General features: G+C 41.0%; 1 protein-coding gene across 1 annotated transcript in view; it reads left to right on the top strand.

The window, feature by feature from the left end:
- Nucleotides 1-17222, top strand: part of Ptprt (protein tyrosine phosphatase receptor type T) — a 679440-nt gene that overhangs the window by 559081 nt on the left and 103137 nt on the right. Inside the window, exon 15 of the mRNA XM_090352716.1 lies at nucleotides 13946-14094. Within this exon, the coding sequence (XP_090208842.1) occupies nucleotides 13946-14094 (149 nt within the window). The remainder of the gene's footprint in view (nucleotides 1-13945; nucleotides 14095-17222) is intronic.

The raw sequence follows: 17222 nt of genomic DNA, 5'->3' as shown, positions 1-17222 counted from the left end.
GTCAGACACTGTTAAGAACAATTACTTAGAAGTTGGAAATCCCAAACCTCTGAGTCTGTTTGCTTATCTGTAAAATGAGATATACTTAAGTCATTGGCTGATCTGAAGCAAAACCACTTAGACAGTGGCCCAGCATAACATATGAAACCGTGGGTCTGAGCCGAATGCAACTATGACTGGACGTGTAAAAGAGAGAAAGAAAACAAGGAGATCAAGTCTAACTACCAAGCATGAGGTAAATGGAAGAATATCTTATTAAACAGAATGGAGTAGAGTGACTGTAAATGGTAGTTCTGAAAACTTTACAAATTTTCCCTTCTGTGAAATTGGATAGATATATGTTTTCCTGGCGTCCATCCTTAATGATACAATTATTGTCCAGAACCACCAGGGTAGAAGATGTCATTTTACCCAAGAAGGTGTTTGTAGACATTGCAGGCAAAGGGTTGGACAGCTATTTCTGGATAGTGGTAACAGGAAACAGGCTTGTCCCATGTTGCCAAAACTTTCATTTCAAAGGTTCTAAAGGTTGAGCAGGGTGCTGGTGACTCACACCTATAATCCCAGCTATTCAAGAGACTGACTCACAGTTTGAAGCCAACCTAGGTAGGAAAGTCTGTGAGACTCTTATCTCCAATTAACCACCAGAAAGCTGGAAGTAAAACTGTGGTTCAAGTGGTTGAGTGCTAGCCTTGAGCAAAAACACTATTGGATAGCACATTGGCCCTGAATTTAAGCTCCTGTGTACACACACACACACACACACACACACACACACACACACACACACACACACACACAGAGTGATATGTACTTTCTAACAGAATATCTTAGAAAACATTGGCTGAGTTACTTTCCCGAGTCATTTTTTACTCTCAATGACTTTGATCCCCAGTGCAGAGCATTCAGAAAGCAGAGGAATCTGTATTTCCATTAGCAACTACCTCCAGTTGGAGAGAAGAGTATAAATCTTAGTATCATCCAAACTGTGTTTTTCATGGCAAATTTGATCTTTTTTAAATGTGAAACTGTGATTTGATTAAGGTTATAAACCACACTGAGCCTCAAAAAAAAAGAAAGAAAGAAAGCAAAGGGAGCTTGTTTTACTTTGGAAAACACCTGAGCAGTGATGTGCTTTTATCAAAATGGAGAAAAGGAAAGCCAAGACCGTCTTTCTACTTTCTTATTCTTCCTTTCTCCCTGCGGTGTTTATCATCTGGGCATCTAATAGATGAGAAGAGGATCTGTGGTGAAAAAAACCCGAGCCTCCAATCTGGTTGATGTAGGATTCCACGCTGTTCTTTTTTCTTATCTTTACTTTTATATGGAGAAACTACCGTGGAAGTGTGGGATGTCAAGGTGTTTTTAAGAAATTCCTGGCTGATTCAGGTGGATGTATTGGCTGTGTTACCACATAGGTGTTTGCGGCCATCTGGATAGAAAGCAGCGTGCTCAGTAAATTATACTTCCATAATCTCATCTCCCATTCCTTGAGGGTATTAGATTTAATTGTTGCCGTAGCTTGACATCGTGAGGAAAGCAATCATCAAAACCTGGAAATGATGTTGTAAAATGAGTATGGCCTGGATTTGTGTTCAAATTCTGGACTTTTCCATTGCTTTTTCTTTGCATTTTTTTTATTTGCTTGTTTGTATGCTTATTTGAGATAGGGTCTTGCTATATAGCCCAGGCTGGCCTGGACCTTGGACTTTGCCCCTTTCTTACCTAACTACTCTGAGCCTTTTTCCTCATCAGTGAACTAGAAGCCAGGAATAAGAAACTTGGAGCACTACTACAAAGATTTATCAGGACAAAGTAAGATGATGTAATATATGTACAGCATCAGGCTCTCTGAAAAGAATTTTTACTTTTTAGATTAATTTTTAACTGATATGTTAAAACAAAATTATATACACGGATATCTTATGTAAATATTTGAATCAATTTGAACATGTCCATCCACAGATGAATTATACCAAATGTAAAATACACATAACTCAGTGGGTTGTGTGTCTGGTACATAGTAAAATACATAGGATGTTGAATTATGTGTCATATTATGGTTATGTTTTAGTCTTACATTATGTCAATTCAAGTTGTTCAGTTTACAAAATATTTTCACATGAAATCTTTGAGCCAATCCAATGGGCAAATAGCACTTTAAATTTCAAGAAAGGAAGATGGATCAAATTGACCAGGGCCTAGGCTATCAAAGAAATCTGGGGAACCAAGAGGCACAAAAACTAATGCTGTCTTCTTGCCACGAATTGGAAAATTAGTGTGACAATAATTCTGACAGGTTCTCATTTTACACAGCACCAAAAGTAGCAAGAGCTGTAGCCTCTGCCCCAAAGTCACATGCTAGGTAGAATATGAAATGAATAGAGCCCAAAGACAGCCCTACAATGGAAGTTTATAATTGTTGCCCTCAAAATATCACAGGATAAGCTCCAAAATACACACATAAAACCCTGCACCCACCACTTCACTCCTTTAAATACACTTACTATATAAATGGGACAAAAATAAAACAAGAGCAAGATCATTCATCTTTTTATAATTGGCATGAAATTTATGATCTGCATTGGAGAAATCAGGACAAAGATTAAAGAGATGCTAGACAGGATTTTTGATGTTGTTGTTGGTTTTTAAGGGCCTCTTGAGTCCCACTTTTGAGTTCAGTTTCTTAATACATTTTTTGTTGTTGTCTAAACAACAAAATGGTGGCAGAGGGAGAAGGAAACATGGACAGATTTCACTCAAATTCAGCTATGCCTGATACAGAGAAATAATGATTTAAAGAGTAGCTGGATGCTAAAGTATTAAATATGATAGTAAGTTCCACGTATCATAATAAGTTCCAAGTATCATTTTTTTTCAAGTATCATTTTCTGGGCACTTAAGGCTTGGAAATTCTTTTCTCTTCTCTCCCAGTTTTTAGAAATAAATTTACATTTCAGCTTATTGCAAGGAATCCTGTTAGATTTAGAGCAGGCTTCCATTGAATCTGCAAAACAATTTGGTGAAGGTTGATCACCCAGCAAGATCATTTTTATAGGTTAATACAACAAACCTCTTCATTTGGATGGGTCTTCCTTAATTCTGTTTTGTTTTGTTTTGAGACACTGTATCTCCATGCATCCCAGACTGGCCTGGAATTCATGACATAGCCCAGCTGTCTTCCAAGTCTCTGTACTGGAATTACAGGTGTATACCACCATACTGGGCTTCCTTGATTTTTGTTTGTGGTCAACTTTTAAAGGTCATTTTTGTTAGGTAGTTCCTTCTCATGTCTTGGTGGATTTATATCTGAATTTTTCTTTTGTGTCCAGTTGCAAAAGGACTGGTGCATAAGAATGTACATTTGTATTGTTCTTTTTTTCATGTACAGATGAGAAACTAATTGTTGTATTTTGAAAAAAAATGAATGTACATCTAACTATTAAAGGAAAAGATAGGAAAGATAAATAGTAAGTGTGGAAATAACTCTCATGAAAAGGCCTATTTCGTGGAAGACAGGTTTGACTAAGATAAGCTCAGTACTTAGCCAAGTTCCCATTGGGCACCAGTACAAAGTAACATCAGCTGAGTGTTTTTGTATTCTGTGTTACTATGCAAGCCAGGCCCACTCAATGTGAGAGAAGGAGCTTCCAGGACTTAGACCGGAGTGAGGGCTGAAACGTAAAGTTGTGGCCTCTGTGAACCCAGGTTTATGTCATGACCTGGCCATATACTAGCTGTGTGCTCATAAGTGTCCTTGTTACTCTCTGATCTTCTCAACTAAAGAGTGGAATAAGCTTGCAAATTAGCCGGTGCCTGGTACTTGGTATCTTCTAAGCACTCAATAAGCAGTAGTGGTTCTTGTTGCTTTTATTGCTAAATCACAAGGAGGAAGATGCTTAGGGAAGCCACAAAACTTTTGGACAACACTGATGTATCAATGGAATGAGCTGACTCTTGGGTGGTGAATGCCCCCTCACACCACCCCAAAACTAGACCTTGAGTGACCCAGGGGGCCTGAGAATGGCTTCTGTATTTGGGATACTATAATCTGCCCTCAACAGCAGAACCAGTTCCCAGGTTTCTCCAGATTCCTTAGACTCTTGACCTACAGACACAAAGAGCTGGCAAGTAGTCGACAGAAATAGCATTTCTGGGAGAAAAAAAAAAAAGCAGACCAGTCTTATCTTTCCATCAGCCGCAGTTTATGATTGCACATTAAATTCAATCGCTTTCTTTGAAGGCTGATAGGGGGACCCAGTACCATCCATTCTAACTTTTTCCCAGGAGTCCAGACAGAGCAGCCGCCTTCCCCGTGTACACTAATTAATTTATCTCATGCTTGTGATTTTATGATGCTTAAGTGCTGGAGCATTTCTGTTTATTCTTCTCCCTGCAAAAGCACCTCACAACGCATAAAGACCATGAATCTCCATTGCAAACACTGTCTGTCTTGGGCAGGCGAACAGCCCGCCGACTGCCTTGCTGGCACTGCCTCTAACAACCAAAGTAACACATCCATTAATTTATCCTTAATGACATTTTGACATTCCAATCAGTTCATCAGATGTTTCTTTTGCAAGACTTTTCCCGCACGGCCAGGCCAGGGTGCCAGGCCACTCTTGAATAATACATGAGACCAGTGTTCTGTGTTCAGTACTTTTGACAGACAGACATGTCTGCTTCTCTCAGACTGTGCGTTCCTAATAGCTTTGACTCACAGAGTGATCCTCACACAAAAGCCTTCAGAGCTATTTTTCTTCTGTCCCTCCAGCTTAGTGTGCTTAAAAGAAGTAGTCAGTACAAGAAGGTTCTACCCTCAAAATACACAACTTGACAGTACTATTTGTTAGGTGGGGGAGGGGAGGCATAGCACCCCTCTAGCCACACCCAAAAGGCTCTAGGAAGCTTGGATTCCTCTAACTCAGGACAAACTTGACAACTTGCATTTCCTCTTTATCTGGCTATCACTTAGAAGAAAAGAAAAAAAAAAACAGGGTGGGGGAAATCAAAAAAGTATGCTGGTAGTAAGAATGGATACGAAAAGAGACAGGAAAATCATGCTTAATGTCTTCAATCTCTCACCCATCATCCATCCACATGTATACTACCTCAAAGTTGTAATCACAATATAGACACAGTTTTATTTTCTAGTATTTGTAACTTAATATAATCCAGTTGGCTTTTCTTCCCTATGTTGTTACAGTTTTCATTTTTAACGGCACTCCATCATTTTAATAGCTGCATAATATTCCATGCAGGGGATGCATTATAATTTACAGAGCTGGTTCCCTATTGTTAGACATTTATGAGTCTATAACTGATTTTTTTTTGCTATTAAAGAGAAGCACCAGAGGAGGTTGACGGAGAAAGCCGATTCTGCAGGCTGAATAACTAGGTCCAAAATCAACCTGTTCTCTCGACATGTTTTATGAGTTTAGAATTAATCCTTCTGGGACTTTGGTTTTTTTCATCTATAAAACAAAAGAAATAATTGCCACTTTTTGTGTTGTTGGAAAGAATGGAGCTGTTTTCAAGGTACCAACTTCATGTTTGGGTATGAAATGTTAAACTGTTACATTTATAGTAAAAAGGGCCATGACCCACCTCTAGCCCCAGAACACTGAGTGAAGTTTAGAGATATTTGTAATGCTATCTCTGGAAGTGAAGGGCTGTCCTTGCATTTAGAGATTAGAGGTCAAGGATGCTACTAAACATTCTGCAATGTGTAAGTAAGTCTAGAAACATCTACACACACACACACACACACACACACACACACACACACACAGACATACTCACACATATATAATTTTGCTAAAGTTAAAAAATTATGGCTTATATAAATCTGTGTCTTTGCAATGTTTCCTGTATGATATCCTTAGGATAAAATTGCAGGAAAATGGGAATCCCAGATTACATAGATTCAATGATACAGGGTCCTAAATTCAATGGGGTGAGTGGGGCACAGAGGAAGGTGTCAGACAAGTGATGGAGGACTCATATAAGGTAAGTGGGGAGAAGAGTTGATATACTGGGGCTGTGCACAACATCACGAAGAATCTTAACATTCATGGGTTTGGATCCCAGCTCTGCCTGCCTCTGACATCCTGTCTCTCTGTGAGTCACTTCAGCTGTCTACATGCCTGTGTCATTTATGAAATGGTGACAAAAGTCGCGCTGCCCCTCCTAGAATTCTCAGTTAAACACCTTTAAAACACAGTGTTTAGAAACACCCTTGAGTAATGCCTGGGATGAAGTAAGTCTCATCTTCATGTTTATTAAATATATGAAATACACTTACTGTGTATTTTAGTGTAATCTCATTCATTTCCTTGGGCTTCCATACAAAACACTTTGTATGGTTTGAAGCAATTGAAATATATTATCTCACATTGCAGAGGCTGTGAAGCATTTGGCACACGATGGGACACACACATAATGCTTCTTGTCAGCTACCCTCAGTTTGGCTACTCTTGGCCTGCCTGCCAATCTTGTGTGGTCTATGAATGATACTAGAAATACCCAGATAGCTCTTGAGTGTGTGTGGGGGGGGGGTAAGTTCCACATCCCAAGAGTGGACCAGTGGCTCTCCAGCTGTGGCATGTCTGGGAATTGCCTGGGGTTGATTGATCACTTATCCCAATGCACTGGGTCAGGTGTGTGGCCCAAGAAATCAAGTTGGTAACAGGTACCTATGTAAAAGCTGTTGAGGCTGGTGGAGGGACCACATGTGGGGATTTGCCATTCCATGTCAGTGGTGCTCAATCTAAGTGGCCCCGTGGTACTCATTTGGGAAATTCCTAAAACCAAGATGTCCAAACTACCAATAGCAGTAGAATCTCATCAAACTCTCTTTATCCCCCTCTCACCCCCAAATTGGCCCTGCGGATTGTGTTCCGATCTGATGCTGCCTTGGCTGCATCTGAAACTTTGCCATTCTGGAGAAATTTTCTAGGGCAAGACACTAGGAAAAGAAAGACCCATAGCTCTGCTTCAGAATGGCCACTCACCAGAGCTGATGATCTTGGCAGCTGAAGCTGAAGAGCATGGCTCTCCTGTACAGCAGCAGATGTCCTGAAACACCAGAAAAAAAAAATATTCCTTAGGGCACTGGCACTGAAGAATTCGCATTTCATAATGAGGTTGTTTAAATGAACCTTTAAAAGATTATCACACCAGAGAGTGCTTCCTGATTGTTTACTATGTACATACCTTGAGCAAAGTGCTTTGCTAGCCCCATACCATCTTCACAACCACCAGGAACAAAAGTACTCCTATACTCTTTGCTACACAGCTTGGAGGAAACTAATGGGCGCATGATGGGAGGAGTGGGTGGAGGAACTGGCAGAAGCTCAAACAGTGAGGCTGACAGGGAGCCAGGCTTTGATGCCAGGCTGTCTGGCTCCAAAGCCAGTGTGTTAACTATGCCATCCTGCCACCTGATATAAGGGAGTATGATGTTTTATTCACAAACCCTGCACATATCAGCCACTGGTGTGATCTAGCCCAGTAGTTCTGAGTTAATGGGGTTTGGTTGCAGAGGTTGCGCTGTCTGTAAGAGCTTGGAGTCATGTGTGCCTGGCTTGAGTATTCATTTCTAATCTTATCCCCAAAGAGAGGTCGGCAGATATTGAATAGGTGCTCTGAGCAGGCATCTCTGAGAAAGTAGGTATTGGGGCCCTGTGACTTACACCCAGGTGCTAAGTATCTTGGCTAAGCACCTCCTATTCTGGGCCTCAGTTTTTCCTTCTGTAAAGTAAGAGGCTGGAGCCCTTCCTTCCCTCTTACCTGTTTTGTTGCCTAACTGTTGAGATTCAACCATTTAATCATGGAGCAATGCAGGCTATAAAACATGCTTTGACCAGGAGTCAGGCCAAGCTGTGTTTCCTTGAACTGATGTACCTCTGGCTCCAGGGTTCCAATCTCCATAATTCCCCCGCAAAAGTCCATCAGCCATGACAGTGGAGGGCAGTACAGAGGAAAGACCTATGGAAAAGAAAAGCATGCCTGAGCAAGGTCACCCCAGAAAAGTAGGGATGACTATTCACCTCTAAGAAAAACCCCAGAAGAGTAGCGAGCTGTGGAAGGAGCACATACCCCAGGATCCCCTGGTCAGGAGAAACATGTGAATTTTCCCATTTGCCTCCCCTTTCAGTCTCTGCAGAGAATTAAGTAGGCTAGGCAGGCTCGCCTTATTTTTTAAATGTAACAGCTTTTGGTACCCCCTGCTGGTGAAATCCTGTCACCCAAGAGATAAGAATCTCAAAACAACAACAGAAACAAATTCCGAATTTCAGAACATTATTACCCTAATCTTGAAAGCTCCAAAGATTCCATACATTAAATAATGAGTCATGTGACTATTATATGAGTTTTAAAAATCCCCTGACATTCCGTAGCTATGAACATTCTGTGGGCTCAGGGATTGGGGTAGGAAATTTGACTTCTGTGAATATTCCATGAATTCTGAAGACATTTCAAGCTAGAAATGATGTGTTATTAACAACAATGAAAAAGAAAAAGTATTCATAGGCACAAATAATCCAGGACATGGACTGATTTTAGGCAGTCATTTTTTTCTTTCTCTTTTACCCTTGGATGAAACTACTTTTAAAGTGGTTATAATTTGCATTCAGAGCAGGATGAAAATCTTTTTCTACACTTCAGATTCAAATCATAGACTTTTAAATATAAATTTGTGCAACAAATTTATTGAGCACTGGCTATGAGCCAGGCACTCAGCAAGAAATTGGAGTAAGTAGAAGGAGTCAACAGCCCTTTTTCCCAAGAGGCTCTTACCTCGATAGGTGAAAGAGTTGAGTCACTGTGATAAGAATGGATGAGTGCTTAGCTGACAGAACCTCTAAACCTTCCCTGATCTTCCGGCAGGGCTCAAGCCAGGTATTAGCTCTCTCTTATAGCTCAAAGTATTTCCTCTTAGCCCTCATCATCTTCATGATTTTCTGTTTCTGCATTTAGCCGTTCAATGCCTGTCTTGTCCGTTAGTCTTTAGATTGCATGAGGGTCAAGATTGAGATCTTTTCTTTTTTTCTTTTTTCTTTTTTTTGCCAGTCCTGGGCTTGAGCTCAGGGCCTGAGCACTGTCCTTGGACTTTCTCAAGGCTAGAGCTCTACCACTTGAGCCTCAGCACCATTTCTGGCTTTTTTCTACGTATGTGGTACCGAGGAATCGAACCCGGGTCTTCATGCATGCTAGGCAAGCACTTTAACCACTAGGCCAAACTCCAGCCCAAGATTGAGATCTTACATCTAGTAGAAACCGACACATGTAGGAGCTCCGTGGATGAGTCAGCTAGAGGGAAAATGGCAGTTCTAGTAGAGAAGCAGCAGGAAGCATTGAAGAAGAGTGACGTTTGAACAGCATTGAGCCTTGCGAGATGAGGAGGTGGTAGCCAGTGGAGAATCAGACTCAACAAGGAATAACAAGTATTTCATGCTATGCTATGGGAGGAAAAATGAGAGGGAGGTATGCAGAAGGGAAAGCTCAGCTGAAACTAGACCATAATTTCAGGGTCTTATATACCCTATTACCAGAGTTGGCTTTTTCCCTCTCCCGAGGGGAAAATAAAGGAGTGTCAATTTTCCTGAAATCATTTTCCCTGAGATCATTTTTAATATTCAAACATTGGAATTCTGATAGAATTTTGGTACTTGATTCTTATACTGAGGTTTTGTTTTATTTCCTTTAAAACCTTATGCCTGGGAGGAAAAGTGGGAGAAAGACATGGGAAGGGGTAACAATGTTCAAGAAGTAATGCACCCACTCTCTGATGTATGTAACCTGTTCTGTACATCACTCCAACAATATGAGAAATACCTGATGCCTTTCCACCTTGCTGTTAGGCTTCCCTACTGCCAGAACACTGTTACGATTATAATCACATCGATAAACACAGTAAATATCCATTGTGGGCTAAATACTAAGGATGTCGCAATCTATGTTTTAGGTGAGTGTTCCCCTAAAAATTCATGCATTGAAAGGCTTAATCCTCAAAATGGCAGGGCTGAAAAGGTGCCATGGACTTTTAAGAGGTGGAGCCTAATGGGAGGTCCTTAGGTTATTGTAAGGATGCTCGCCAAAAGGGTTTTAGGAGCTTGGTAATCCAGTCACTCTCTCTGTTTTCTAGCTTATGAACTGAGCTGTTTTCTCTGACAGGTATATTCTGTAATATACTTCCCTTGCTAAAAGCGCAAACACAGCGACCAAATCTTGGACTAGAAAGCCCCAGAACTATAAGCCAAAATAAACCTTCCCTCTTAATCAGTTGCTAATCTCAGATAAATATAGATGTCTTGTATCTAATTTTTTTACAGCTTACCTTCCTAATTTTTAAGTGTGTGTGTGCGTGTGCGTGTGCGTGTGTGTGTGTGTGTGTGTGTTAGAGAGGCTCCGTTCTTCATTTTTTAACACAGGTATTCAAAGCTACCCAAGCATTTCTATAAAATGCCATTTCTCACAGAAGCAGCGAAACCTTTTGTATTATTATTATTATTCCTTTGGAAACCCATGATTTGTGTCTAAGACAACCCTCTCTATATTATTTTACCCTGAATAGAAAGAGATTGGCTTAGAGTTCTGCCCCCAAAGAAATATGAAAGCCTCTGATATATACTCATTTGTACTTTTAAAGTTAATTCTCTTATCGGATTTCCTTTTTATTTCCTACTGGGGCAATATGTGCAGAACTCAAATAAAGGCAAAGGATCTGCTGTATATCTTTTCAAATTTATGATTAAGAAGGTCACATATACATTTTTAAACACACTCCTTTTTGATAATAAATGAAGAATAAAATTTTGAAATGTCATCAGCAGCAGAAGTACTCATTTTTCTCTCATTGGCGTTCTCCCTGGCTGTTGATTACCTGCTGATGGGGAGAAAGGACCCGGCTGATCCAATGTTTCATTCCATGTTGTTCTTCTGTCTGCCTGGAACAGTTTCACTAGTACAACAGCCTGCCTGTGGCCAAACCATTATAACCAAATGACGTGTTCTCATTCCTGAGTGCCCTTCTTTCCGCAGGCCAGTTTTAGAATAAATACATAGATGAAACATTCCATTCTAGGTTGTACTTCTCTTCAAACTCTCACCAAAATGAGGACTGTAAATGCATTCTGCTTCTTGCTCTGGATTGTTGGGTTCAGATTCACTTTCTCCCATAATCCACTCTGGTTTCTGCTTCCTCAGCAGAAGGGAACCTTGCCTCTACTGGCTTTTAATTGAGTTCATCCAATGACAGCCTTTATGAGCGGAAGTTAGGGAGATAAGGTAGGCTGTAGTTAGGATACCTTTTTTAAAGCCTTTAAAAATAATTCCAATGGCCAAGGCTCAGTGGCTCATGCCTGTAATCCTAGCTACTCAGGAGGCTGAGATCTGAGGGTCAAGATTCAAAGCCAGCCTGGGCACAAAAGAACCTGAGACTTTTATCTCCAACTAACCTCTAGAAAATGGGAAGTGGGGTTTGGCTCTTGGGTATGGTGGTAGCCTTGAACTGAAGAGCTCAGGGACAATGCCCAGTCCCAAGGGTAAGGTAGCCTTGAGCTGAAGAGCTCAGGGACAGCGCCCAGGCTGAGTTCAAGCCCCATGACCCACAAAAAATAATAATTTCAATGCTTTTTTCTTTTAATTTTACTTATTTTTTTTATTTTGGGGTTTCTGGGGAATTGAACCCAGGTCCTCATGCATGCTAAACAAGCACTCCACCCCTGTACCCCGAAGCCACATTCCCAGCCTAGTTAGGATTCTTACTTTTTTTTTTTTTTGTCTATCATGGGGCTTAAACCCTGAGCCTGGGTGCTTTCCCCGAGCTCTTCAGCTAAAGGCTAGTACTCTACTACTTGAGCCACAGCACCACTTCTGGTTTTCTCATGATTAATTGGAGATGAGAGTCTCACGGACTTTAATGCCTCAGATCTCAGCCTCCTGAGTAGCTAGGATTACAGGAGTAAGCCACCTGCATCTAGCAGTCAGGATGTTTTTGACTCTGGTTCCCACCCCGAGAGATTGTCCCCTCAGGAGAAAGCCATAGTTTCTAATATAACCCTCTCTTGTGGGGTTCTAGTTACTGTAGCTTCCTCTGTTTATCCATCTGGGTCTGTAGGTGATAAATAACCTGCTTATTGCTATATTATACCTTTGGGCACCAACACCTTTCTCCCCACGATTGAGAGTCCCTTTTCTAAATCAGTCCTCCTCAAATGATCCTCATTTAAGTGTGCCATTCATCCTTCCATACATTCTGCATTCACATCAGCCCCATGATTTGAGACAGCGGCTATCAGACAGGAGTGATCTTAGATGAACTCCTCTAAAAGGATTTTTTTGTCTAGGTTTAGCTATTCCTTGAAGATTCCTTCTGGCAGGGAGATTGTTACCACTTGAAATGGACTATGTGACAATCAAATAGTTCAATTTAGGACAAACAATCCCTTTAATGCACTGATTTTGACCTGTATGGGGGCATTTCTGTGTTGAGAGAGGGGTAACAAGATTGAATATGAAGTCAGGTTTGGAGAAGAATGGAATCCCAGAGGAATTGACCCTTGAGATTTGAGTTTCACCTATAACTTTCCATGTGGCTATTTATTTATTTTTATTTATTTATTTATTTTTGTCAGTCATGGAGCTTAAATTCTGGGCCTGGATGCTGTCCCTGAGCTCTTCAGCTCAGGGCTAGCACTCTACGACTTGAGCCACAGCACCACTTCCAGTTTTCTGGTGGTTAATTGGAGATAAGAGTCTCGTAGACTTTTGTGTCCAGACTGGCTTTGAACCCTGATCCTCAGAGTTCAGCCTCCTGAGTGGCTAGTATTACAGGTATGCACTACCAGCACCCAGTTTAAAGGCTATATTTAGATGTTGGGAAAACTTGGAGGGACCATGCTGACTGTTTGGAAATATTTAAATCACTATGTGTGCATAGTGATTGGTTAGTCACATTTTTTATGTGTGTAATAAAATAGCTAAGAACGCTCAGTTAAGATGGAAGTAAACAGAAAGATTAACTATCAGTTCTCTAGCCAGGAATCAGTGTCCTTCCATCCTTTGATATGATACAGGGAGAGATGGAGACAGAAATGAGATGTTGAAATGTCGTTGGTATAAGATAGTCACATATAGCAACTTCTGTGTGTTTGAAGTCTACTATGTATCAGGGGCTCTGTGTGTTGTACACATTATTTTATTGCGTCCTTACAATGCTGTAATGTTGGTCCTGCTGTTTGACACAGGAAAGTAGCAGAAGAGTTCAGGATGTAAAGAGATGAATGAATTTTTCCTGAGTCAGGTGACTAACCAGGAACCTGGTGACCACACCCAGGTCCAGGCCCTATTTGTCCCTGAGACTTTCCAGGTGATTCATATTTACACCGAAGGTTGAGCACTATTTCTCCACATTATCATCATTATTACAATAAGAAATGTCCATTTGGTTCTGAGGCTCTGTGGCTGTTACAGGAAATGCTACACATTAAAGTCAGGTTTGACCAGCCACCAGCCTCTTATTCAGTCCACCATTTCTTCTTGAGTTTCTCTATGAGTTCGTCTATGAGAAAGTCTAGACTCTGTTTTCAGGTAGACTCTGTATTCAGAAAGAAGCATGAAGGCAGAAAGATCAGCTTGATCTCTCTGAAAACAGAATGTGGAAAACATCATTGATTTTACCATATTAAACTCAAAGTCTAGAATTTACCCAGTTGAGGTCATAAAGCAGCATAACTTTCATATTTTATGGTAAAAGGAAACCATGAATGATTTCAGGAGGGCTGAGCTGTACTCCATCTTGACCTCAGAGGGTCATCTTGATGCTATAGCAGGGTGACAATGAAGAGTACACAAAGAAAGCAAAGAAACCCATCTTCCCGATGCTCTCGTGTAACTGGCACCATCTAACTGTGATTTTTCCCTTGCACATGTCCCAAAGGAAGCTGGCCAAGAAACAGAAGGAGACACAGAGCGGAGCTCAGAGGGAGATGGGACCTGTGGCCTCAGCTGACAAGCCCAACACCAAGCTCAGTGCCAACCGCAACGACGAAGGCTTCTCCTCTAGCTCTCAGGACGTTAATGGATTCAGTAAGTTGAGCCAAATAAGAGCAGAGTATATCTGTGGTCTAGTTTGGCCCTGGTACTTCTGCTGTGGGCACCTCGTGGTGATCAAGGGCTGTGAGTCACAGCATCAGGAGGCTTTCTGGGGATGGTTGGGGATGATGGTTCTTTCTGGAAAAGCTTAGGGCAGCCCATCAGAGGGGGAAAATATTTAAGAATCTACATTTTTTAAAAAAAGGAGGAAATGGAAGCCACTGCATTGTATCTGCTTGTGAACCTAAATAGAAATAGCTTTCCAACAATAATAGTTCATAAGGAATGGAAAGAGGAGGAGAAGAAGTAGGAAGAGGAGAAGGAGGAGGAGGAAGAGAATGAGGAAGAGGGGGGAAGAGGAGATGGGGGAGGGGGAGGACTGTGCCTCAGAGGAGAAAGCACACCATTCTAAACTGAGGACTTGGAAATTTCAAAACTTGTTCATATTTAGCAAGTAAGGCAGGTGAGACATGGACTATTTTTTTTTACTTTATTGTAATTAGTAAAAGGGTTACATGATATTTGCCAGATAGAATGTGCATTAATTCACATACATTGATACCCTTTCACATGTCTTGGTACCCATTTCCCTCCCCCCCACGCCCCCCACCCGCTTGGTTTTCCCCCCTTCCCTATCAAATTTCAAATATCCAAATACAAATAAATTCAATATATCAGATACTAGTGAGATACTATACCAATATGAGATAACCAAGGGACAGCAAAGGAGATGAGAGACAACATAGTACATTAAGGACAACAATCATTCGTTATATGGCTTTTGTTTCAATATCCTGGAGGTCCTTTCAATTAGCTTCACATTATATGACCTTATGTATCAAGATTTTGCTCTATTGCAGATCTCTGCTAGTAGAGCCCAAGGTTTCTACTGATTATGACGAATGAGGGAAACCATTGAGCCTAAGTTCCCTTGAGTCTGGCTTACTTCACTTAATATGATTTTTTTCTAAGTCTTCCCATTTCCTAACAAATGGGGCGATGTCATTCTTTCTGACAGCAGCATAGAATTCCATTGTGTACAAATGCCACAACTTGTTGATCCACTCATCAACTGAGGGACATCTAGGTTGGTTCCATATCTTTGCTATGGTGAATAGTGCTGCAATGAACATTGTTGTGCTAGTGGATTTAGTATGTCCTTGTTTCTGGATGGTTGGGTAAATGCCAAGTAGTGTGGAATTGCTGGGTCATAGGGGAGCTCTATGTTTAGCCTTTTGAGGCACTGCCACACTGCTTTCCATAGTGGTTGAACGAGTTTGCACTCCCACCAACAGTGTAGTAGTGATCCCTCCTGGCCACATCCCCTCCAGCATCTGTTATTATTCGTTTTCCTGATCCTGGCCATTCTAACTGGAGTGAGGTGGAATCTTAGAGTTGTTTTGATTTGCATTTCTTTTATGACCAGAGATGTTGAGCATTTCTTCATGTGTCTATAGGCCATTTTTGTTTCTTCTTCAGAGAAGACTCTCTTTAAGTCTTTGGCCCATTTTTTAATGGGATGGTTGTTACTTTGGAGATTAGTTTTGGAGTGATTCAATTTTTTGAGCTGTTGATATATTTTAGATATGAGGCCTTTGTCCGTTGTTTGGTTGGTGAAGATTTTCTCCCACTCTGTAGGCTTCCTGATTAGTTTACTAGCTATGTCCTTTGCCATACAAAAGCTCTGCAGTTTAATGCAGTCCCACTTATCCAGCCTTTCTCTGATTTGTTGTGATTCTTGGTCCTTATTAAGAAAGTTTCGACCTGTGCCAAGGAGGCCTAGTGTATCTCCTATTCCTTCCTGTAAAGTTTTCAGTGTGTCAGCTTTTACCTCCAGGTCTTTGATCCATTTGGAGTTAATTCTAGTGCAAGGTGACAAAGAAGGATCCAACTTTAGTTTTCTGCAGGTGCTTAACCAGTTCTGCCAACTTGTTGAAGAGGCTGTCTTTCTTCCATTCTATTTTTTTGGCTCCCTTGTCAAAGATTAGGTGGCCATAGGTCTGTGGTTTAATATCTGGGTCCTCAGTTCTATTCCATTGGTCTTCAGGCCAGTTCCTGTGCCAGTACCAAGCTGTTTTGATAATTATATCTCTGTAATAGAGAGACATGGACTATTAATGCCTTTACTCAGACTGCTTAGGAAACGGTAGCTTGGAGAAACAACTTCTCTCCAAAGAATTGATGAATTTACATAACCAGAAGTCATGCTTCTCCAGCCTTGGCCAGTTTTTGTTTGTTTTGTTTTAGTTTGTTGTTAGTCCTGCTTGAACTAAGCTGCTTTTGCTCAAGGCTAACCCTCTATCACTTAAGCCACCGCACTGAACCACTTCTGGCTTTTTCCATGTATGTGTACTGAAGAATTGAACCCAGGGCTTCATGTATGGAACTCGGGGCCTGGGTGCTGTCTCTGACATTCTTTGTGCTCAAGGTTAGTGCTCTTCCACTCGAGCCATAGTATCACTCTTGGCATTCTAAGTGACCTCAGGTAGAGTTAATACAGGATCCTGAGCCAATTAAAGTGGTTAAGTTTATGTGGTTACCTCTCATCCAAAAGAGAACTGTAAAACTGAGCATTTACAAGCCTAGTCTGTAGAACAGTTTCAAAAAAGAGCTGGCCTTTATTTTCTATCTTTCAACCAGTTCTGTAAATCAGATTTTTTTCTTAGAGTTAATAAGCTGAATTCTTCAGCCTCTAGTACAAGCTGGGAAAATTCAAGAAGACTAAATATATATATGATCAGACCATACACTTTAGATGTGGCCCATTTGAAATGATGTGGGTCTAGGAGAAGATGAAGAAAGAGGAAGTGTTTATTTGCTATCTGCTATAATGCACACAATCTGACTGGTTGTTCATATTTTACAGGTAAGATATCCAATGGTGAGTGTGTTTAGCTCAACTTCCTATAGCCACACAGCACATTTTGATCACTCAGGATCTAAGAATCCCTCAGTCCCATCACTCTTAAGCCCATCTAGTGTGGGATCCACACTGGGTTGGTTGTCGAAATGCATACATCTGGGTTCTTCCTTTATCTATTATGTACTGAACTGACATCTTCTTTAAGATGAGAAATAGAGTGTGAGTGCTATGGAGTGTGTAAACTCATTTAGATGGTTCT

The sequence above is a fragment of the Megascapheus bottae genome, chromosome 18, assembly GCF_031878675.1.
Source record: "Megascapheus bottae isolate mThoBot1 chromosome 18, mThoBot2.hap1, whole genome shotgun sequence".
NCBI classification, from domain to species: domain Eukaryota; kingdom Metazoa; phylum Chordata; class Mammalia; order Rodentia; family Geomyidae; genus Megascapheus; species Megascapheus bottae.
This window is presented reverse-complemented; position numbering and strand designations above follow the sequence as displayed.